Raw genomic sequence first — 22,146 nt, 5'->3', positions numbered from 1 at the left:
ATCCTGGGAGTCCCTACGTTGGCAGAGCCCTCACCCCACAGGTAAATAGAGGATTCTGAAATCTGGGAAGCTGCTGCCCAAAGCCCACAGCCCTGTGCACATCCCAGGGAAGGGCTGGGTCAGCACCAGGAAAAAATAAACAAAAATTACATTTATCACCTTCTCTTCCTGCTGAGATTCGTAACTTAGGGCTGAGGGCAAGGAAAAGCAGCAGGAACTTGTTTGGGGTGTCTGGACAGAAAAACCTGAGCTGGTCCCAATGGCAACAACTCCTGGACTGGTTTTAAGACCAAATTTAAGTGTAGAGAGCTCAGGGGAGGCTGGGGGGTGTTGTGCACAATAATTCCAACTCCAATCCAGGTTTCTTTAGTAACTCCTTTATTAAAATCACAAACCAGAGTTAAAATTCCTACATTATTCACATAGGTCAAGTTTCTAAGTTCATTGAATAAAGACAGTCCAGCGGCCAAAGGGGCCAGAAAGCCTGAGCAGCTCAGAGCTGCTGGTTTAAGACTTCAGCCAGGGCCTTCTCACTCCATGGCTCTCCCAGGGCAGTGGAAAAGTTCCTTCAGGCTCCGTGGGAAGAGGCAGGAGCAGAGCTCCAGTGCAGAGGCAAAGTTCTCTCAAGATTACAGGTGAAACCGTACCCAGCGTTCACAGCTCAGCGGGAGGGAGGGAGCTGGGAACACGCACCTGGAAAATCACCTCCATTCACTCCAGGAATTCCAGAGGAAATATTCTTACCCCCCCACTTGGCCCCAACACACAAATATTTACAGAGACACGACAAAAAAGAACCAGTTTGACTCCCTTGCTGAGGGCAGGGGCTGCTGCTCCAGCAGGAGAATCCAACTCCCTCAAAAGTCACCAGGAATGTGGCCTGAAGGGATGGGAAAGCTCCAGGTCAGGTAAATTACTCCTTGATGGGAGTGCAGCCTGAGAAGAAACTGATGTTGCTGCTCAGCATCCTCTTCTTCTTCCTCCCAAAGGGGTTCTGGTTCTCCTGGGACTCCTCATCCCTCCCGAGCAGGGAGGCAGCAGTGCTGGGAATCTTCAGGAGCACCTCCTGCTCTGTGATGTCCTGCAGGACCTGTGGGAAAGCAAGGGACAATCTTTGGAGTTAGTCACCACTGGAGTGACCCCACCAGAGGCAGCAGGACACCAAGTGCCAGGCCAACCTCAAGAGTTTTTTTACTCAAGTCAGGAAAAAAGACAAATTTTTTGAAAAGATATCAAGATCCAGCAGGAAGAGACAGCAGTTGGAATAGTGGGCTCCCATGGGATAAGGGAATTTGTTTAGCTGAGGTGAAATGAGATGTGCCAGGTCAGAGAGGTCACTTTGAACATGGACAGATGTGATTTTATCCTGCAGACTCCTCACTTCCCCTCCCCCTCCTTGCTGAAGGTGCTGCAGGAAAATGTGGCAAGTTCATGGCATCATCTCAGTGTGGGAACTTAGGAATTCAGCACCCTCTCAACTTCCACACGAGCTGCCTGGAGCTGTGCAGAGTTTTCCAGCAGCAGCTTCTCCTCTGGGGTGATTTCCCTCCAAGATCCCTCCTTCAGCAGCTCTGCTCTCCGCTGGGAATACCTTGGTGGTCGGAGTGATACACACGGGCTGGAAGAAGCTCTCTTCTGCTTTCACCTCCGTGGGGTCTTCCAGCTTCAAGGACCCTTCCGAGTCCCTTTTGTGCTCCTCACATGTTGTGGTTTCCTGAGGGGCAGCAGAGGGTAAAGCTCTTGCAGAGCATCCATCCCATCCCATCCCTTCCCTTCCCACCACAGCCCCCTGCTCTCCAGCTGGGAAGTTTTCCACAGTACAGGATGCTGCAGCTCAGGTTAGGCCTCCATAAAATAGGCAATAATTAGTGCACTATGGGATGTCCCTGCTCTACATCTCTGAGATCCAAGAGTAAAATTCCCACTAGGAACATCAGTTTCTCATGGACCTTCCCTGCTGCTACAATCCCCTCCCCAAACCATCCCTTCCATTCTTAAAAAGAAATCTGGGAATGAGGCAAGGTTTTGTGTTGTCTGAAGCCAAAGACAAAACTTTAATTTACTGAAGCCAGAAGGAAAATTGAAATTATTTATCCTCAGATTTGCGGATGAGAAGTGGGAACATGAAAATCTTTGCTCTGAATCTCCAAAATTCTGTCCTGAAAGGCAGAGTCTGGTCCTGCAGTGGAAAATTGTCCTCAGTTACCAGAGAGGCACTAATTAGTGACATTCACAGGGTTTCAGCAAAGTGCACGTGCTCTGCCTGGACAAACTATGCTTGTGTGGGAATTACCCTTCATCCAGCTTTGCTCCTGCCCAACTGCAGCCCCTGAGGGCCCCCAGAGCCAGCAGCACTCACCAGGCCCCGCTCCCTGTTCCTGCACGTGGCCGCGGCGCAGCTGCAGCCGTCGGTGCATCCCAACTTCTGCTTCCTGCAGCCACACTGCCTGTTCCCACAGCGGCCCTTGCACGAGCACTGCAGAGGGAGGCAAGGGGGATCCAATGGCCAGGATGCTCCTGGAATGCTCCAGGTCCTGCCAGCTGTGGCATCTCAAGGACAGGAACACCCCCAAGCCATCCCTTGTCGCATTCTGCTGCATCCCAGAATAATTTTCCTCCTAATATCCAGAATAAAATCCTTCCACCTACAAATCCATCTTCAGGATCTACAGAAGTACCTTCAGTTACTCAGTGCCTGACTTGAGGTTATGCCAAAGGATCCCAGTTTCTGTGCCACACTTCCATGAAAAGAGGGAGCTTCCACCCCAAAAGCTTCAGGAATTTTCTGAGCCACAGGCTGAAGCTCCAGAGTGACACAGGTGGAAGCTGAGACTCTGTCAGCAATGGAAGCTGCAGGTTCCCAAAGGAAACAGGGATCCACAACAGGTCATTTTTTTTTTTTTTTTTTCCCAGTTTGTTTTCCCCTAAAATCTGCTCCTTTAATGGATCTGGCTGCTGTGGGGGCTGTTCCTGAAGCAGAGGCCAGCTCAGACAGAGGCAGCAGGACAGAACATGGGAGAAGGTGACTTGGACAGGGAAAACCTGTCCAGGAAGGTCTTGCTGACTGCAGACAACCTTTGCTGTGTCTGTGGGAAGGTCCCAAACATCCCCAGGCACCCAAATAACCCATTCCTGCCACTCTGAGAACAGTGGAGACACCACACCTCACAGCTCCATACCCAACCCTTGCACACAGCCAGTGATTCCCTAGCAGACCTGGATCAAGGGCAGCTGCATCTTACCCCCATGAGGTTTTTCCTTGTTGCTCTGCCTGCTTTCCCAGGAAGCCAGTCAGAATCCTCCAGCTCCCCAGGGTCAGAGAGCAGCTCCTCCACATCCACCTCGGGGCTGGGTGCTCGGGGCTTGGCCGTCGTCTGCCGGCGGCTCTTGGGCTGCAGCACAGGAGCACGAGGGGTTAGGCCACCAAAAATCCGTTCTATTTCATTAATAATATTAATAATTATTACATTTTAATAAGGTTTTATTAGGGTTTTCAGAGTCCCTCACAGCCAAGAAGGTTGTGGGGTGAGGGAGGGAAAAAAGATCCAATTATCAGGATTGAAAATTCAATCAATTTAAACTATTGATGACAAATCCTTGGAAGTCTGAGTTGTTGACAAATCACATGACACAAAAAAGTGTCACACTCCTCCTGTCCAAAGAGTTTTAAATAATTTCTTCTCCCAGCACTTAGATTTGGCTCTATGCAAAGCAACAAAATTTGCTGTGAAACATGTGCCTTGCTCCATAATTTAAAGACTGGGAATGCTACAGAAAAATAATCTGGATTGTGAAGGAGGATACAAAGCCAGAACTACAATGAGGAAACAGGTTTGGGGGTTTGTTTGCTTTTTTTTTTTTTTAACCAAAAAACTAATGTAAAGTATTTGAGTCTTCTGGAAAGGACTGAAGGGGCCACTTCAATGAGCAGAGCAAGTGCCTGGTAAAAGCAGCTTAGGAGAACAAAAACCACATTATCAATAGCCAAGATTAACTTTGGCAGAGAATTCAGGTGCAACACAAACTGTGCAGCCTCTTACTTTGGGTGGAACATAATCAAAAGAAGAGTCTGGAGACTCAGGTGGCCTTTGCTGGATGTGCCGGAGCTTCTGGCCACTGGCAACTTGGAGGAGCAGCAGTTTCTGTCAAAAGGGACAAGAATTAGCAAAATCCATCAAACCCAACTGCCACGAGGCTCTGGTGTCTGTACAAGGCTCTACCTGTTTCAGAGTGTCATTTTCACGGAGGAGTTCCTGGTTCTTCTCACAGATCTCCCTCATTTTTTCCAGCTCTTCCTCCTGTTTGCAGGACAAGAGGAAATTTGTTTCATTGGAGATAAATAAGAGAAAATCCCCCAGGGTTATTCCAGCCTGCACAGCAACCACCCCATGCAGGCTTCTGCAAAGGGAACACACAATCCTCCTCCTAATTCCAGATATCCCAAAGGATCCCACCTTCCCCAGCCTCCCTTGGCCACTGCACCTGGAACCGCAGTCGCTCCTGCAGTTGCTTCTCCTGCTCATTCAGGGAATCTTCCAATCTCTTCTCTGCTGCTTCCTTCTGCTGGAATTGGCTGAGCAGGTACAGAACCTAGAAGCAAGTTGGAATAAACAGGGGTGAACTCCTGAAAGGAGCACTTGGCATCAAAGTCCAGGCTCATGGAAATTTCCTGCCACTTCCAGCACAATTCCACCCATATCTATTTGAAAAGTGATCTTGTGCTCAGGTGTAGCCTCCTCATTTAAAGCAGGAGGAAAGTTACTGAATAAACCAATTTGCACAGGATGAATACAGAGATTTCTTTGGCTTTGAATGAACCATCTGCAAAAATCCAACGAAATTTGAGCTGCTATTCAGCACCAGCTTCATTTCAGCACAACCCCCTTTGCCTTTCTGTCTAAGCAGACCTGGAGATCAAACTCCAAGATTTCCACGAGCTGTGATTCACCTTTTCCTGGTGTTGCTGTTCCTGCACCAAAATCTGATTTTGGAACTCTGCCTCCATCTCTGCTATGTGGTTTCTCTCTTCCATCAGCATCTTCTGCACATCAGAGCAGCTGGCCTGGCTCTGCTGCAGGCCGCTCTGCAGTTTGCTCTCCTGCACTTTGGAGGAGACCAGCTAGAAAACAAGAGCAAGGCATGGCTTGGGACAGGGATTCCCTCTGGGACAGGGATTCCCTGCTGGGACAGGTGCTGCAGTGTGGAGGGGAAGCATCCCTGTAACTTCCAGCAACCCCAGGAACTGGACCAGCCCTCAGCACCAAAGAAACCAGGAGAGATTCGGAGGCAGACACTTTGGAAGTGCAAACCAGGGAGCTGAGAGTCTTGTCCACAGCTCTGAATTCACCTCCCTTCCTGCAGCACTTGGAGTATTTTCCTTTTCACCCTTCTCCTTTGTTTTCCAAGCACCAGGGAGCAACAGGTAGTTTTGTCCTTCATTGCTCTTTCCCTGATCCCACATGACCCCAGTTTCTCTTTTTCCCAACTCAACACCAATTCCACTGCTTCCCCTGACCTCAGCAGCACTGCCCTTGTTTCCCTGCTTGTTCAGGAAGTATTTTAGATACTTTTTCTCCTCTTCCACTTCTGAAATTTGCTTTTTCCCTTTCCCATGCAAGCATTTAGCCAGTAGCTCCAGACCCTCATCTATTCCACTCCCCTCTTCCCTGCTTTTCAGATTTCACTCCCCAGTACAGATTAATCCAAACTTGAGAGGGGAATAAACCTCATTCATTGCAAGAGGGCTCCACTCAAATTCCTTTGGTCACTTCCTGTTTTTTGTGGCTAAGCAGACTTCCAGCCTTTGTTTCCAGGGATAAAAGAGGAAAATCCAGGGTTTACCTCTCCCAGGAGATACTTCAGAGCACATTTGGCCTCCAGGATGGTGGCAATGCTGTCCCAGCGCTGCTTGGCCCGATCTCCATTGTCTGCATCCAGGAGTTTCTGCTGCAGATCTGCTATCTGGGCACTCCTGGGGAAGAATCCATGGATTTGGGGTTACAACACAGGAGAAAACCAGGGCTGGTTTCTGGGCTAATGTGACTGTTCCCAGAATATTAAGTAAAATAGTATAAATTGAGATTTTTGCTGCTCAGTAGAGCACTTGGAGCCTGCATTGCTCCCCTGGGGAGTTCTGCCTCCACTCCACATTCCCAAATAAAAGTGGAGGTTTTTCCCCCAGAGGTGCTCACTAACAGTTCAAAACACCCAGTCTTTCTCCACATTTTGGAAGAATTCCAGCCAGGAAAACCCACCGAAAGGTGTTTGAGGGTTTTACCCTCTGAAAAGCCATTTTCAACTTGTTTGGTCAGTTTGCCAGTAGATACTTGGCCAATCCCAAAAACCATCCTCCACATCTTCCACAATTTGTTATAAATCCCTCTGATGGATGGGATGTTTGGACCAAATTCCTTCCTGAAGCATCCTTTGAACCCAAGAATAGGAATTTTTTACTTCTGTAAAAATTGATTTTTGCATCAAATTTGGCATTTTTGGCTTGAGCAAAACAAAGACAAAACTTCAGATGTCACTCCCTATCACCCTGTGTATAAAGATGCAGATTCTTGTTGTAATTATACCTCAGTTCTGTTTTCAGTTGCAGTTTACCATGGGGGATGTTTTTCATCAGTGGACACAGAGCTTGGCCAGCCACCCCATCAAACACCAAAGGTGATCCAGGTAGCACTGGAAGGCTTCCTTGGCTGACACCCAATGTAAATATGATTAAAGGCCATAGATGCAGAGGAAAAAGGTTTGTCCATCAGTATGAATCAGACTGTAAAGATGATTTTGAACCTTGGAGCTTTGGAAAAAGACTTTCAGCATCTGTATTTTCACCCCAATTTGCTTTGGCAGTGGCTCTAAATTAGATGGGTTAGGGTGCTGGTTGAGTAAGCAGACCAATGCTGCTCCTCTTGTACTGAGTGAAAGGGCTTTACTGTGTGTTTTACACCCTCTTCCAGCTCCCAGAGAGCTGGGATGGGAATGAGGGAAAAGGCAGAGGCAAGGCTGTGTGGATGAGCGTTGTGGCAGTGCCTTACCTGAGCTCCATCTCTGTTTGCAGGCTCTCAATCTGCTTGGAGACCGAGAGATCCGTGTCCAGAGCCTGCAGGTCGGCCAGGCAGTACGTGCGCCTCTGGAAGCACAGCACCAGGATGCAGGGCAGGAACAGGGCAGGCAAGCACACATTTACAGATATTCCAGCTAGGAAAGCCCCCAGGCATCTCCCCACAGCTTCAGTTCCATCGTTCCTCCCCAAAAGCCTTTGCTAAGAGGAGTGAGCCACTCACACCCCTCAGAATCCTTGAGGTTGGAAAAGCTCTCCCAGAGCGTTGAGTCCAACCATTCACCCAACACTGATGGGTCACCCATGTCCCCAAGTGCCACATCCAGACGTTTTTTGGACACTTCCAGGGATGGTGATTCCACCACTTCCCTGGGCAGCCCATTCCAAAGCGTGACTGCCCTTTCAGGGAAAAAAAAAAATCCCAAATTCTATTAACTAACAAGTTCCTTCAGCACCTCTTGTCCCTGACGTGCCAGAGGATAAAAATATTAACCCTTTCTCCCAGAAAGGCAGCCAAGGGTGGGATCCACCCCCACCTTCTGAGGGAACAGGTCAGGTAGGAGACAGAGGAATGAATCCAGTATTGCTGAACAGCCAGAGGAGTGGGGTGGGAAAAGGGGAATCTCCCTCTTACCCGGAGCTTTGGAGGGGGGTTTTCTCCAGCATCTTTCTTCTCTTTCAGCTGAAGGAGCTCTTTTGCCAGGATTTTCCTGTCCTCCAGCAGGTCTGCCAGGTGTCTTCGAGCTTCCTCAGTGCTGACAAGAACCTCGACTTCATTTGCAAGCCAGCTCTGGAAAAATAACCCCAAAACCCAGTGGTTGAGCTCAACTCCAGGACTGAATCCTTCTCTGTGAAGGCATTTCAGAGAAGCTGAATAATCCCATTGCAATTCCCTGGTCCTCCTGCCACCAAGGCCAGCAGCACCCACCCCAAATCCCAGTTTTCCCAGTGTTGGGATGCAAAAACACTGTTACCCACTTTGACTCGTGCAGCAATTCCTTCCATGCCCCGGTTTTGGGTCTCCTTCCGTTTATCCGCCACCTCCTTCTGCCTCTGCAGGGCATCCTTGAGGCGTTTGTTGGCAGCTGCTGCCTGGAAAAGATTCCACAAGGAGCTGAACAGGGACTGCAAATCATCTGCTACAGCTGGAAACACCAGGGATTCCCAGCCCAGGGCAAACACTGGGACAGCGACAGCACAAGGTTAATAAATCTCAAGTTATCCTGGTTTAACTCAAGGAGATTTATTTCCTTTGCTGCCATTCCTCCTTTAAAAGAAAAGATCCTTCTAGGCCTGAAAGTAGAAGAAAACACCCAAAAGGAGGGGTTGAAAATGCATTTCTTTTACAAAGCCATCCCAAAAGGATTTTGAACTGCAACCTTGTAGATCCACCACTCAAACTCATTCCCCACTTCCTACCTTGGGCATCTGCATGGATTTGCCACAGGAACCTGGCACTCAGGGCCAACCCCTGGCACCCAGGGCCACCCCCTGGCACCCAGGGCCACCCCCTGGCCTTTAAGGAGCAAATTTAACTGGGATCCCTCAAAGGCCCCAGGGCAGAAATGGGGATTTCCCTACAGAGAGAATTTGTTTTTTTCCAGCCTCTGAACTTCCTTTAAGAGGTTTCTGTGTATCCTGTTCCTTCCTCCAGCCCCACTTGGCAGACTTGAGGCATTGGCTGGGAGTTCCCAGGAGATGTTGGCTCCTCACCTCCTCTGTTTTGCGCCGGAGGATGTTGGCCTGTTTCTGGAAATCCCTCTCCAGCTTGAGGAGCTCATATTGTCTCTTACGGTCCTGCGAGGAAAAACAGCAGAAAAAGTCACATTTTTCATTACAAAGGAAAGGTTGCACCCCCAAAATTCCAGCCAAGGCATTGAGGGACAGGAATTGCTGTGACACTGAACTCCAGGTGTTTGTATTCAGCCACCACAAGCAGCTGGATTTTATTAACCTGCAGATCCAACATTCCTTTGGAAGTTTTAAAGCCTCCTATGCTGAGGCCAAACTTTACAACTTTAAATCCTTCAAATATTGACTACTTTTGCTTTCTGCTTTAGAACAGAGTCATGGCTGTGGCAAGAGCTTGAAGATCTCCGGCCTCAAACAAGTCCAAGTGGTGAAAAGTGGCTGCCACATGAGCCAAGCTTCTCTTCAAAGCATTCCCAGCTCTTCTAAGATACTTCCCAGTTAAAGAAACCTTCAGGCAGCCTTTTGGAGGGAGGAATAGTGTGAAGGGCTTGTTTGCTCACCTTTTCCTTCAGCTGGATCACTTCCTTGTCCTTCTGCTGCTTCCACTGCCTGAATTTCTCAGTGTCTTCTTTCATCTGACGCATCAGCTGCACCCTTTGCTGCTTCATTTCCTGGAAAACACCAGTGGCTGGAAGAATTATCCAGGATTTACATCCTAAAGAGCTTCAACCTCCATTCCCCTCTGTGTCTGCCAGGTGGGAAATCTTATTGTGCTCCCATCCAGGACACTCTCAAAGTGCTAAAAACCAGGGGTTTTTTAGGCATAAAAGGAAGACCAACACAGGCACAATTTAGGAAAATCAAATTATTTGACTGAGACAATAAATTAGAAGTGCCAGAAGATATTTTGGACTTATTTTCCTCCCAAATCTCACTAGTCACCTGCCTATTGTGGTCATGTAGCCACAGGAATCTTGTCAAAAACTGCTATTTTCAGTCTGACTAAACAGAAAGTGGATTCCTGCCTGGGATTCCTGCCTGGGAGCTGCTTTGCCCACACTGGCTCAAGCCAGAGGTGCCTGTTGGTTACCCTGATCTCCTGGTTCAGTTTGGACACCGTGTGCTCCGTGGATTCCTTCAGCTTCAGGAGCTTGGATTGCTCATTCAGCTTCTTCTTGAGCTCACTAATTTGTGCTTCCAGCTCCTGGAGCCTCTTCCGGCGCCGCTCGCTCAGCCTGGAGAGAAACAACAACAAATCCTCTCCAGCTTCAGAGACACCTCATGAAAAGTGTCACCTCTGTCACCTCTGCTGCTGCTGAAAGCCCACAGGAGGTTTCTTTGCAGATCCAGGCACATCAAAGGGACACTTTTACACCAAAAAAGAGCTTTTACAGATCACGGAAGTCAGATCATTGGATTTTCAGACACACTGACAACCCCCAGAGCTGCAGGCAGAGCCCTCTTACTTGGCCTGGTTGATGTCCTTCTTTGCCATTTGCAGAGCAAGGACCAACTCCTCCTTTTCCTTCTGCAAGTTGCTGACCTCCAATTCCAGATCCTTGATATTGGTCTAGAAAGGATAAGAAGAATAAATCTCCAAATAAAAACCTTGGAAAGACAGACACCCTGAAGAAAAAACTTTAAGACTGAGAAACCTTGCAAAACCCCATTCCTTCACATCAGGCTGCTAAAGCACCTTATCTAAGAGCAGTGTGAGGGCCACAGGGGCTGGCCCAGCACACTCTGGAGCTTTGCTGGGCACAGAGCCACTGGGGCCACATCCTGACTGAATCATTTCAGAGATGGGAGATCCCAGCACAGCAGGGAAAACTTCCCAAGGGAGCAGGGACCCAGCTTAAGGAATAGACCCAAATCAGAACAGACTCCTGAGGACAGATCTCCTCCCTTCCCTCCCCAGCAGGAATTGGGGAAAACAAACCAAGGAGGATTTCAGCTTTACCTGGTACTGGGACTGAATGGGCCCAAGCTGAGTATCATTTTGAGACATTTTTTTGGCCAGGGCCTCTTTCAGAGTCAGGGCTTTGTTGAGCTCCAGCAGCTCCCTGGAGAGCTGGGCCTGGCGCAGGGCGTGTTGGGTGCTGAAGTCGTTGGAGGCTCTCTTGGATTCCTGGCCCACTTCTGCTCCCTGCAGGAGACACAGCCATGAGGAGAGGCCAATCCAGAGCTCCTGAATTACACAATCTCTTTCTACAGAGTGCTACAAATTCATTTTTATGTTAAAAAAAAAAAAAATCAATCAGATATTCAGAAATGAGAACAGGTTCTTGACCGTGGACACATTGAGTTTGAAACAGCACAAGAGTGATGATTTATCAAGCATTTGGGTTAGAAAATTAGCAGGAGGGAGCAGATAAAAGTGATGAGGAGATAAAAGCATGCCTCGGTGAGGTGTGCACTGCTGAGCCCCTCACTTACACCTGGAGAATCCTGTTCAGAGTTTGGCAGCTCTGCAGCAGCTTCTGTGGTGGCAGTGTTTTCACTCTGGTGGATAGAAAAGGAGAAAATTTGGGTGAAAAGGGAAATATGAAATAAAATTAAGGAAATAACAGCCTGTTGGCACATTATGGCACAACGTGATGATCCTCTGGCCAGAACCTCTCTGGAAAGAGACCATCATCCTCCTCCTCGAGGAATGTGAGGAAACTCCTCCACATCCCATTGGAAAAGCTATTCCTTGAAATATTCCCTGAACTCCAGCACGGGAGAGAACAGGAAGAGGAGAGAACAGAGGAATGTCCAGTGAGGGAGAACTGAAATTCCTCCATTAGACAAAAGCCTGGAAGCTTCTATTTAACAATTTCAGACCCCTGCAATTTACATTGTCCATAAAAATCACCAAGTTTGGAACACTCCATCCAATTTAGGGACTGTAAACCCATGCCAAGCTCCTGCATCAGTTTTTCCATGTAGACTCCTCCTTCCCTTCCCCCTCAGGAGCAGCACAAGTGGCCTTTCTGCAGCATCAAAGCACAACAGGACAGTTTTGAAGTGGATCTCAAGAGTCATTTCACGCTTTTAATTGCTGGGCTCCTTGAGGGAAGTTGTTGGAGTGGAATCCCAGATTTCCTGAGTAAGCTGACACAACTCCCCCCTCCCTGGGATCAGCCTTACCTGCAGCTCAGCCAGCACCTGCTGCAGGTTCCGGATCACCTCCACATTTTCCTTTAACTCCTCATCTTCCACAGTCTCCACCAGCTTCTGCAGATCCAACTTGCACCTGGAAACATGGCAACAAGTCCATGGTGAGTTTGTGCCAGGGAAGAACAACTTTCCCCACTCAGCCTGTGAATTAATTCTGGAGAATTAATGAACAAAGCCCAGCTGACCGGATCCAGTTTATCCCACTGAAAACATTGAATTCCAAAGGACATTATCCCAGAAGAAGGGTGTGGGACACTTACACAGCATGGTGCTGGAGCTGCTCTAGTTTTGCATTCATCTTCTCATTTTCTTGCTCTGTCTAGAGAAATCAGAATTCTATTGAATTGTAGAAGGTAAGAAGCCAGAAATCAGCTGATTAATTTGCAGCAAAAGATTGGCAGTGTGAAAATCAATGCACTGAAAGATCTTTCATGGTCAGGGCCACCAGTTTGGATTGCACAGCATTTTTTCAGGGATAGACACTGCAGGCAATAGGAAAAAAGCAGGGTGGGGAAGGGAGAGCACAAGTGTGCAAGTGCTATTTAACATATTAAAATAAAATATTTAAAGTATTAAAAAGCTGAAAGATTCAGGTCTCCTTTTTCCAAAAGGAAACTAAAGGCCAGCAGACTCTGGCAGGCTTTTGGTTCTGACTGATTTGGCATCAATGTGAGAGGAACATTTAAGGGAGATTCTCAAGATGTCATAAATACAGGAGCTGCTGTTGATTCACTCCCAGCAATTTAGAGCTCTCCTGGGATAACTGAACTCACCAGGATGATCCTCTCCAGCATCTGTGCTGTTTGCCCAGCAGCCTCACTCAGCCCCTGGCTCAGCTTCTGGTTCTCCTCCTGCAGGGATTGGTTCTTCTCCATCAGGGATTGGAGGTTCTCTGAGGGAGCCAAACCACTGCAACAGCAAGGAGCAGTTGGGTGTGAGTTTGGGCTTTGGGACAGCACTGAGGTCACCTCCAAAATGATTATTATTCCCTAAATAAATTAAAATAAATAGCCCAGAATGGTTTGGGAAGGAAGGATCTTAAAGCTCATCCAGTCCCACCCCTGCCATGGGCAGGAACACCTTCCACAGACCAGGCTGCTCCAGGTTCTGTCCAAGCCTTGGACACTTCCAGAATGCAGGAAAAACCTCCAAACAGAGGTTGGGAACTCCGTGTTCTTGGTTTTGAAACATCCTCAGAACACAACACCTGCACAATCCAACTCTGTCCCAGACTTTGTGCTTTCAAGGATAATGGAGGTGGAACTGCCCCAGATTTAGGGGTAGAGGAGTGAGGAGAACAGGGGTGATGGGTCTCAGAGACAGGAATTTATTCAGGAGGTGTTTCCTGGTTCCTCTTTTACTTCCTGCAACAGATTTTTGCAATCATGAGGTGTTTGCTACAAAGCTAAATATCCCAGGGAATTCCAGGAAGGATGACAAAAAGAGGGGGAAAAAAACCAACCAATGTTCTCCCCTCACTCCACAGCACTGCCCAGAGCTAAGAGATCCAGAGATTTCTCTGGAGTGTGATAAATACACATCCAGAGGTCATTAAATGACAAATCTTACTTGAGAGCCACGGGCAGGGTCCCTCCGTGGGCCTGGAGCAGCAGCACCTGGAGCTGCTGGACCTGCAAAGACAAAAAAGTTATTGCTTGTAAATGTAGCAGCTCTTTGGATCCTTGGTCTTCCTGACTCCTCTGCTCCATAATTCCCCTTTTACCACTGCCTGTGGAAAGGAGTGGTGTTGTTACAGTACTCCAAGTTATTTATTCCTCAGATAAAAAGGTTCTTCACTTCCCTCTGGGATCACCCCAGGGAAAACCCTTCCCACTGTGCTGGGCACAGGCAGGAGATGTCAGGAAGGCACCAAACCACCTCTGTCTTCCTGACTGTGCCTGTAGCTCACCAGGCAATGATTTGTTGGGTGGAAGGGAAATTCAAATTACACCAGCACCACCACTTTTCTCTGGCTGCAGGAAAACTCCAAGAAATACCCACACATCCCCTTTCCCAGCCACCTCCAGAGATGGAGCAATGCACATTAGGGATGTTTTGCATTTTTTGTGAGGTTCTGCTTTCCTTTGGGGTTAGCTGAGGGGTTCACCCAGTGCTGGAATCCTGGGGGATGCTGAGAATTTTAAACTTTCTGTGCTTAAAGGCACAGATCCACAAGAGAACACTGAATTTGACCTGAGGTTGTAGAACAGGCTTTTAAATTTGATTAGTAGCACTATGATTACGGGTGTGTAGATAGTTAGAAGTCTGTAATATCAAAGGGTAGAAAATGTAAGAGTTTAGGATTTTAGAATATAGAAATAAATATGAAGCAAGATAGAAGTTTAAGGGCAGAAGCAAGTTGTTCTTCTTAATCTTCTTCTTCCTCCTTCTTCATGAATTTAGGTGATGTTTTGTAATCAGACAGAAAAGTCTGCAGTGTGGGCTTCGAGGGATCAAGTTAAAAGAGAAAATAATCTAAGGGTCCTTTATTAATTAGATAGTTTAGTTGTAAAAAAACCTTGTAACAAGAGTTAGTTAGCCATTTTGTGCCTTGCTAATGAAAAAGCTGAACTCACGGTAGTGAGACTGCAACATAGATAAGAAATAACAAACATTAAAATACTGTCTCAATCCTAACCTCAAAAAAATCAATAGCCCAGTACCTGCTGCTTCAGCTGGTGCAGCTCAGCTGCCTGAGGGTCCACGTTGACAATGGGTTTGTTTTTGATCTTCCTGGCCCTGTCAGCATAACGCAGAGTGTTCAGGGTCTCCTCCAGGTTGGAATCTGCTGGGCTCACGCAGGCGATCATCAGCGTGTGGCTGTTCCCACCCAGGGAGTCTGGGAAGGAGAAGAAACAATGTCAAAGCTCTCAGAGCAACAGTGACAGTGAAATGTCATCCTTCAAGGGTTCCGACCCCATGAGTGCGGCCCCAAATTGCGGATTAAACAGCTGGATTTTGGTGAAGCTCATTTATTTCTGCTCTGCACACTCAGTTCTGTATTAAAGTGGGGTTTTTGCAAGCCAAAGTCAGGGTTTGAAAGCAAAGGTTTCACCCCAGAAGCCCCAGTTGCTGCCCTAATAAATAATTTATGATGCCATTTCTGGCCTGTTTTTTTCAGGTTTGCCCCTTCCTTGTCCCCACCCAATAACACGACCTCCATGAACATCCAGAGTTTTCTGCAATTTAAATAATTTTTGGCTAAGAACAGATCACAAAGCTGAATGGAACTTCATCCTTTGGTTTTATACAAATTGGCTCTTAAAGCTACTGATCAGAAAAGAAACCAGGGACCCCACATGCAGCCCAATCCAGATTTTAATGAAGTACTTTCAGACATGGAAAATACTGAAAAGAATTTGTACCATATTATGTAATTACCATGAAAATCCCAGTCATTTCATTACTAAACCTGTGCCTGAATTACAGGGTAACTAACTTAAATAAAATGCATTGAAAGACAAATCCCAGCTATTGAAAAATAAAGACCAAGATATTCAGACTAAGAAAACAAATCCCAGGGAAGGCACAGACAGCTGGAGCTTCATTCTGGCTGTGACATCACCCAGGGAGTTGCTATAATTAAGGTACAATAATAGATCTCTACTCCCACGCTTCTCCTCTTCCTTCTCCCCACCAAAAATATGCCCTGATTTTGTCTTGTTTCCTCCTGTCACACAAAGTGCAGGAGAGCAGGACTTGTTTTGAGCTCATCTCACTGCATTTGCAACCTAAAGTAAGAGTCCAGGAAAGGCCTGGCTTCAGTGAGGAATTAAACAAACAAATCCCTTTGCAGCAGCAGCTCTGAGCAGGGGGGTTTCCTCCTGCTTTGTTATTTAAAAAGCACCTGTAAATTTAGGCTTTGTCATCATCTTCTCTCACCTTGAAGCAGCCTGGTCAGCTTAGAGTCTCTGTAGGGGACAAACCCTCCCTTTTTATTCTCATCTCCCAGAGCACTGATGACATTCCCCAGGCACAGGAGGCCTCTGTTGATGTTGATTCCTGCAGACAAAGCTCACAGTGAGCACAGGCACCTCAACAGCTCCAAACTCCTCATTTCCTACCCTTATTCAAAATTTAACAAGGTTTCAAAAAAGCAGATTAAAGAGTTAAAGAAGTGCTTTGCTCTGTTATTAAGTCCCAAGTGAGAAGAAACCCAAACTCCACCAGTCCCAGCCCAGAGACCTTCTTTGAGTCTGTCTCCCTCAGCCTTGGTCTTCTTTTGTCTCTCAGAGCCAGCAAGATCCACCAGGTGTAGCTTGCAGTGAAAACTGCAGTTCCTAAGGCAGAAAGAATCTGTGTTACTCTCCCAGGTAAACTTCCAGGTGGAAAAGGAGCAGCCCAGGAGCTGAAAATTCAGAGAGCCAAAACCTGAACTGCCTTGAAAAGCACGGCTCAGGAGCAGGATGAGGAAATTTTGGGGAAGTAACTCTCATCAGCTGCACAATGACACTCACTTGTCATTTTTCTTCTTCTGATCGATGCAGATGGTGAAGATGGCATGGGATCTGGAGGACTGGGAATTCATGGCCGTGGATCCCACAGTTCTGGAGTTGTTCCCCTGCTCCAGGCAGGACACGGTCTCTTGGGCACAGGTGACATTTCTTTCTGTCAACCCCACGATCTGTAGCCAGGAAGGAAACATTGTTTATCCTCTGCTTCCTCTTCATCCCACCTGGGATCAGAAAAATCTCCCTCCCCCTCAGGCTGTGCCAGCCCATTCCCAAGAATCACCCCCAGCCAGGGGGTTGGAATAGAAACTCCCAGGAAAAACTGGTTCTGAATTTCACTTCAGGAACATGGAATCACATCACCTGTTCCTAAACACCCCCCAAGTTCCTCTGCCTGCCCCAGAGCCAGCTGGGCTCTGGGATGGAGCCAGAGCTCCTCAGGGCTCCAGGGAACAATCCATGGATATCCCAGGCCAAGCTGGGAGTTAGAGCTGTGCCAGTCACAGGAAGGGGCTGACGGGGAGGGGATTTGTGTGAATAAAGCACTGCAGAGGCAGCTCCCAGGGACACAAACCAGAGAGGGGATGAGCAGGAGGGGCTGGATGTGCTCCTTGGCAAGCTGTGCTTTCCCTGAGCATCCCAACCCCTGGATCTCTCTGTGCTGCTCCCAACACATGGATGAGCCCCATCCCACTGCTTCAGGGATGACAGAAAATCCCCCATGAACCCCTTCAGTCCCCAGCAGGGCAGACCTTGATGCCTTCCTTGGGATCCTCCCGGATGCTGATCTGGGAGCGCTCTCGGGAGGGGCACAGCAGGTCCAGGATGTCCTCGTTGTAGATCTGGAAGCAGCAGCTCAGAGTTATACCAGGCAAAGCAAGGAGCAGTTATGCTGAAATTAGGGCTAATCTGGCATCACATTTCACCTTTAGGGAAAGACACCTTGGAGCAGAAAGGGCTGACAAAACCTCCTGGAGTCTCAGGGGTTGGTTTGATCAATATCTGTTACCTGAAGGAGGTGACCTCACAGCTCCCTTTATTCCTAAACTTGATAAAAACCAAACTTTTACCTCCAGATAAGAAACTTTGAGGATGAAGTCCCAGTCCTGCCTTTGCTGTTTCTCCTCAAAGAGCAGCTTGATGACCCTGGGGATGACCCCCACGCTGGGCTCATACTCCTGGTTGGCAGTGTAGGTGCCTCCCATGGAATAGGTTTTCCCTGACCCTGTCTGTCCGTAGGCCAAGACAGTGGCATTGTATCCTGAGGGAACAAAGGGAGAGTCACGTGGAGACTGAAAGCTGCATTTTTGAAAACCACCCTTGCAGAAAATCATCAGTTTACACCAGTTTTAAGCAGAGATCACAGTCAGGAATGATGAGGGAAAAAAAAAAAAAAAAAGGCAATGAAAGCTTCATAAAGCACAGATAAAATGATTATTTCAGCTTTTTGTTGAGACTGGATGTTTTATTAGAGCTACTACAGCACAAATTCCCTGTGGTCCCAGCTCCACTGCAGCATCCTGGAACAGGATGTTTATCAATCCGTTGTGTTATCCTTAAGGAGGGAGAGGGACTTTTTATAATGGCTTGGAGTGACAGGACAAGGGGGAATGGCTTCCCACTGCCAGAGGAATACTGGGAAGGAATTGTTCCCCGTGAATGTGGGCAGGCCTGGCACAGGGTGCCCAGAGAAGCTGTGGCTGCCCCTGGATCCCTGGAAGTGTCCAAGGCCAGGCTGGACAGGGCTTGGAGCAGCCTGGGACAGTGGAAGGTGTCCCTGCCCGCGGCAGGGGTGAAATGGGATGAGCTTTAAGGACCGCTCCGACCCAAACTCCGCTGGCATTCCATGAAAACTGCCTCGCACGGGCAGCCTCGGCGGCCTCAGGGAACACACCCCCCTCGTTCCGCGGAGGCTCCAAACGGGCGAAATCTGGGACAAACCTTTGAAGATGCCTCGGACCAGAGGCGACACCGCGGTGTTGAAAACCTCCTCCTGCTCCACGGACGGGTCGAACACGTAGTCGTAGGTGAAGGCTTTGTCATTGCCCACCACGACCTGCGGACGAGAGGGACGGGGCAGCGCTGGTGACCGCGCCGGGGCGGCGGGACCCCCGGGGGACCCCCGAGGCTCACCTGCGGCTCCCCGGGCACGAAGGACAGGCACATGCGGCAGCCCTCGCCGGTCTCCTTGGGCACCAGCGGCCGGCAGCGCAGCGCCACGCGCACCGGGATGCCCTTCTCGTCCTCCCGCACCATCACCGGCCTGCGGGACACGAGCGCCGTGAGGCGGGCGGGGACGGAGCGGGGCCCAGCGGCCCTGCCCGGGCTGGGGGAGGAGCGGCGGGGAAGCGGCCGCAGCGGGGCTCTAGGATGGAGCGGGGGGGGTGTGCAGCGGCCCTGCCGGGGCGCGGGGATGGAGCGGAAGCCCCGGGCCGGGTGCGGGGCTGCAGCGGGGGCGGAGCGGGCCCGGCCTGGCCCTGCCCGGTGTCGCGGGGCGGCCGCGGGACTGACCTGGAACCGCCGCTGCCCGTCCCGATGGCAGCGCCGCAACGGCCGCCGTTCAAACCGGGCCGCGCGCCGCCGCGGCCAATCACCGAGAGGCACGGCGGGCGCGGCGGCGCCGCAGCCAATCGCGTGGCCGTGCGTCACCGAGAGGCGGGGCGGCAGCCAATCGCAGAGCGGTGCGTCACGCGGCGGCGGGGGTCAACCGAGGGTGAGGGTGGCACGGCGCGAGGGGCGGGGCGAAGGGTGGGGCGGAACCAATCGCGTGCGGGTGCGTCGGCGGGGGGGCGGGGCGAGGGGCGGGTCTCGGCCAATCGCAGCGCGGTGCGTCGCGCGCGGGGCGCGTCCCGGGCGCGGCGGAGCGGCAGCATGGAGGGCCGGGTGCCCTACGACGACTTCCCGGTGGTTTTCCTGCCGCCCTACGAGAGCCCGCCCGCCTGGGTGCCGCCGCACGAGGTCAGCCCGGGACGGGGGCGGGGAGCGGGGGCGCGGCCCGGGGGCGGCGGCGGAGGCGGCCGTGGGGTCCCGCCGGGCGGGGGAGCCCGGCCCGGCCCCGGCTGAGCCGCCGCGCGTCCCCCGCAGCGCGTGTATCACCCCGACTACAACAACGAGCTCACGCAGTTCCTGCCCCGCACCATCGTGCTCAAGAAGCCGCCCGGGGCGCAGGTGAGGCGGGCGGCGCCGGCCCGGCGCTGCCTGGGCGCGGTGTCGCGTTCCCGGAGCGTTTCGTGGCAGAAAAGGCGCTGGGATCGCGATATTCCCGACTGGCAGCGCCCCTGGCACAGGGGACGGCTGTGACAGGCGTGGGGCGGGCAGGGTGGCAGATGCCAGGGCGGTGGGCGAGGGGAGGGGTTGTTCCCGATGTGGTATCTTGGGATGTGGAGCTGCTGGAGGGTGGGAGCGGGTCCCCTCAGGTGTTCCCGGTGGCAGGAATCCGGAGAGAGAGCCTGGCGCTGCTGCCCGGCTGAGCACCGCAGCACCCACGCCTTGGATCCGTCCGGGGGCAGAGCAGGGAGGAGGGTCCTGGGGCGTTGGAAGGGCCCTGGACAGGGAGCAGAGTCCTGGGGAATGGAAAGAGAACTGGCCCCAGGGAAGGGTCCCGGTGACTGCATTTCCCTGCTGGCTTTTCCCACAGCTGGGCTTCAACATCCGAGGAGGAAAAGCCTCGCAGTTGGGAATCTTCATCTCCAAGGTGTGTCCGTCCTTGTGCCGTTCCCGCCCGGGTCCTGCCTGTGCCGCTGGGAGCAGCTGAGCCCGCGGGGTGGGCAGGGAGGCTCTGGCTGCTCAGAACATCCTGCACTGCTCCCTGGCCTCCTCCCAGCCCCTGGAATTGCTGCCCGGGGCAGTGTGGGAGGGGAGCCGTGGGAGATCCCCTGCTGCCATCCCTGCTCTCCCTTCCCAGGTGATTCCCGACTCGGACGCTCACAGGGCCGGGCTGCAGGAGGGGGACCAGGTGCTCTCAGTGAACGATGTGGATTTCCAGGACATTGAGCACAGCAAGGTGAGCACTGGGGTGGGAAATCCACCTCCTTGCAGCCTCTCAGCCCAGCACAGAAGCCGTGGAATGCTCATTCCTCGTTTTCCAGGCCGTGGAGATCCTGAAGACGGCGCGGGAGATCACGATGCGCGTCCGGTACTTCCCCTACAGTAAGTGCCCGGTCCTGGGATGCTCCTTGGAGGCAAACTGCCATAAATCCCTGCCCATTCCACCCAAAATCCCTGCCCACTCCACCCGAGTTTAGCGTCCCAAGGTCACTGACCGTTGATTTGGGATCAGGCACCACGTCAGGATAATGAGGCCTGGCTTCATCTGCCCATGTAGGAGAGCTCAGAGAGCAGGAAAGTGGGATGGTTGGGAATGGAAAAGTTAATTTAAAGCTCATGAATTTCAGCTAATTATCCTTGAATAACACAGGAGCGAGGTTTGGCAGAGGTGCCAGTGGTGGATATCCCTCCCTAAGGATGTTTGAATTGTGAGTGAAGGGAAGGACTGGGTTAACTCCCAGTTTCTGCTTCTGCACCTATAAAGGTCCAAGATTTGAGGGATAAAAAAAGGGAGAAGTCAAGCCAAACAAGGATTCTTCATAGAATGGAAAGTGGCTGTTAAGAAGAAAAAAAGAATAAAAGGAGTAGGGGACGAGAGAGTTTCAAACAAATAATTTAAAACAAAGCACTTTGTTCTAAATGCCCTAAAATCACTTGAAATGACTGCTGGGGGTGCACTTTGAAAGCCAGAGGGTCTCAAACACTGCCTCCACTTGGGAATGTGTGTTTTCCTGAACATTTTGGGTGGTTGCCCCTGGCCATCCTCTCCTTGTCCCTCCCTCCCAGATTACCAGCGGCAGAAGGAACGGACGGTTCACTAACAGGGAGCTTCATCCTGCCAAAACCTCTCCACTCCTTTTTCCCAACGTCTGAGATGACTCCTCACGTTTGAGCTTTCACTGGAGGCACCGCTGGCCTGCACAGGATCAGCTCTTTCCCACGTGGGAAGATGCCAAGGGGCTCATTTGGCTGGAAGATGGATGGGGATTGAGGCTGTGCTCCTGGGAATGGGTGTTGGGAAAAGCTGGTGTGAGGTGGGTCCAGGGGGGCAGCTGCTCCAGCAGGATCCAGATTTTAGCAAGACTTTAATTAAGTGAGTTCTGGGCTGGTTCTGGATCCCTTGATCCTGGATCCCTGGTTGTTGAGCTTTCCTGAGCAGAGCACAGGCATTGTTCCACTCTCTTGTGCCATGGAATTCTTTCCTTCTCCTCTGTCCCGGCTCTGCTGTGCATTGCTGGGTTTGCTGGCAACTCCAGGAGTAAAATCCAGCCCCAGTTTGTGCACAGTTCTGGCTGTTTGTGCCTCTTTGCTGATAAAACCCCCACAATACAGGACTGGGATGTTTGGAAATGTTAAATTATCAAGGAAATTATCAGCAAATCCAGGGGCAAATGCCTGGTGGGATAATGTTGTAATGGCTTCTGGACAGCCCTGGCTCTGACCTTCTCTTCCTTGTGGTGTTTTCCACTTTTTCTGTAAAAACAATCAATAAATAAGTACAGCAGCCTGACTTCAGCTTCTTCCCACTCAGGAAGTCTGTGTGGAGGTTGGGATGTACCCACCATGAGCACCATTCCAAGGAAATGCTGGGACAAGGCTCAGCTCCAGTCACCCTTGCAGCCTGCAGGAGAAAATCTGGGATCTGCAGCTGTTTCAGGGGCTTTTTCCACTGACTCTGCTGGAAATCAGCCCCTGATTAAGCTGGAGTGTGTTCCAGCACTGCCAGGA

At 50.5% G+C, this 22,146-nt stretch overlaps 2 protein-coding genes across 4 annotated transcripts; one reads left to right on the top strand and one right to left on the bottom strand.

Annotated features, from left to right (window-relative positions):
- Positions 1 to 361: 361 nt before the first annotated feature.
- KIF4A (kinesin family member 4A) lies at positions 362 to 18,862 on the bottom strand. Of its 2 annotated transcripts, XM_053990366.1 has the most exons (30): positions 18,505 to 18,862; positions 18,313 to 18,427; positions 17,442 to 17,632; positions 17,124 to 17,213; positions 16,378 to 16,544; positions 16,106 to 16,200; positions 15,803 to 15,922; positions 14,584 to 14,759; positions 13,490 to 13,551; positions 12,694 to 12,829; positions 12,181 to 12,239; positions 11,891 to 11,996; positions 11,195 to 11,260; positions 10,719 to 10,904; positions 10,225 to 10,328; positions 9,849 to 9,993; positions 9,319 to 9,429; positions 8,780 to 8,863; positions 8,045 to 8,158; positions 7,701 to 7,856; positions 7,041 to 7,135; positions 5,842 to 5,971; positions 4,949 to 5,119; positions 4,483 to 4,590; positions 4,221 to 4,298; positions 4,041 to 4,142; positions 3,243 to 3,392; positions 2,360 to 2,476; positions 1,592 to 1,714; positions 362 to 1,090 (listed from the first exon to the last, which is right to left on the bottom strand). In XM_053990366.1, exons 1-30 carry the CDS (start codon positions 18,625 to 18,627, stop codon positions 914 to 916), a joined length of 3,657 nt encoding a protein of 1,218 aa, XP_053846341.1. In that variant the 5' UTR covers positions 18,628 to 18,862; the 3' UTR covers positions 362 to 913. The 2 variants fall into 2 exon arrangements, with proteins under 2 accessions (XP_053846341.1, XP_053846342.1); XM_053990367.1 differs by lacking the exons at positions 362 to 1,090; positions 1,592 to 1,714 and adding an exon at positions 2,031 to 2,179.
- A 327-nt stretch (positions 18,863 to 19,189) lies between these two features.
- Positions 19,190 to 21,933, top strand: PDZD11 (PDZ domain containing 11). 2 transcript variants are annotated; one of them, XM_053990188.1, is made up of 6 exons: positions 19,192 to 19,329; positions 19,456 to 19,539; positions 20,009 to 20,065; positions 20,276 to 20,374; positions 20,460 to 20,520; positions 21,205 to 21,933. In XM_053990188.1, the coding sequence occupies exons 1-6, from the start codon at positions 19,243 to 19,245 to the stop codon at positions 21,237 to 21,239; spliced, it is 423 nt and encodes a 140-aa protein (XP_053846163.1). In that variant the 5' UTR covers positions 19,192 to 19,242; the 3' UTR covers positions 21,240 to 21,933. The 2 variants fall into 2 exon arrangements, with proteins under 2 accessions (XP_053846164.1, XP_053846163.1); XM_053990189.1 differs by lacking the exon at positions 20,009 to 20,065 and having other exon boundaries at positions 19,190 to 19,329.
- The last annotated feature ends 213 nt before the right edge of the window (positions 21,934 to 22,146 follow it).

The sequence above is a fragment of the Vidua macroura genome, chromosome 14 (assembly GCF_024509145.1).
Source record: "Vidua macroura isolate BioBank_ID:100142 chromosome 14, ASM2450914v1, whole genome shotgun sequence".
NCBI classification, from domain to species: domain Eukaryota; kingdom Metazoa; phylum Chordata; class Aves; order Passeriformes; family Viduidae; genus Vidua; species Vidua macroura.
Note: the sequence above shows the minus strand (reverse complement) of the source record. Positions and strands in the feature narration are given on the sequence as shown.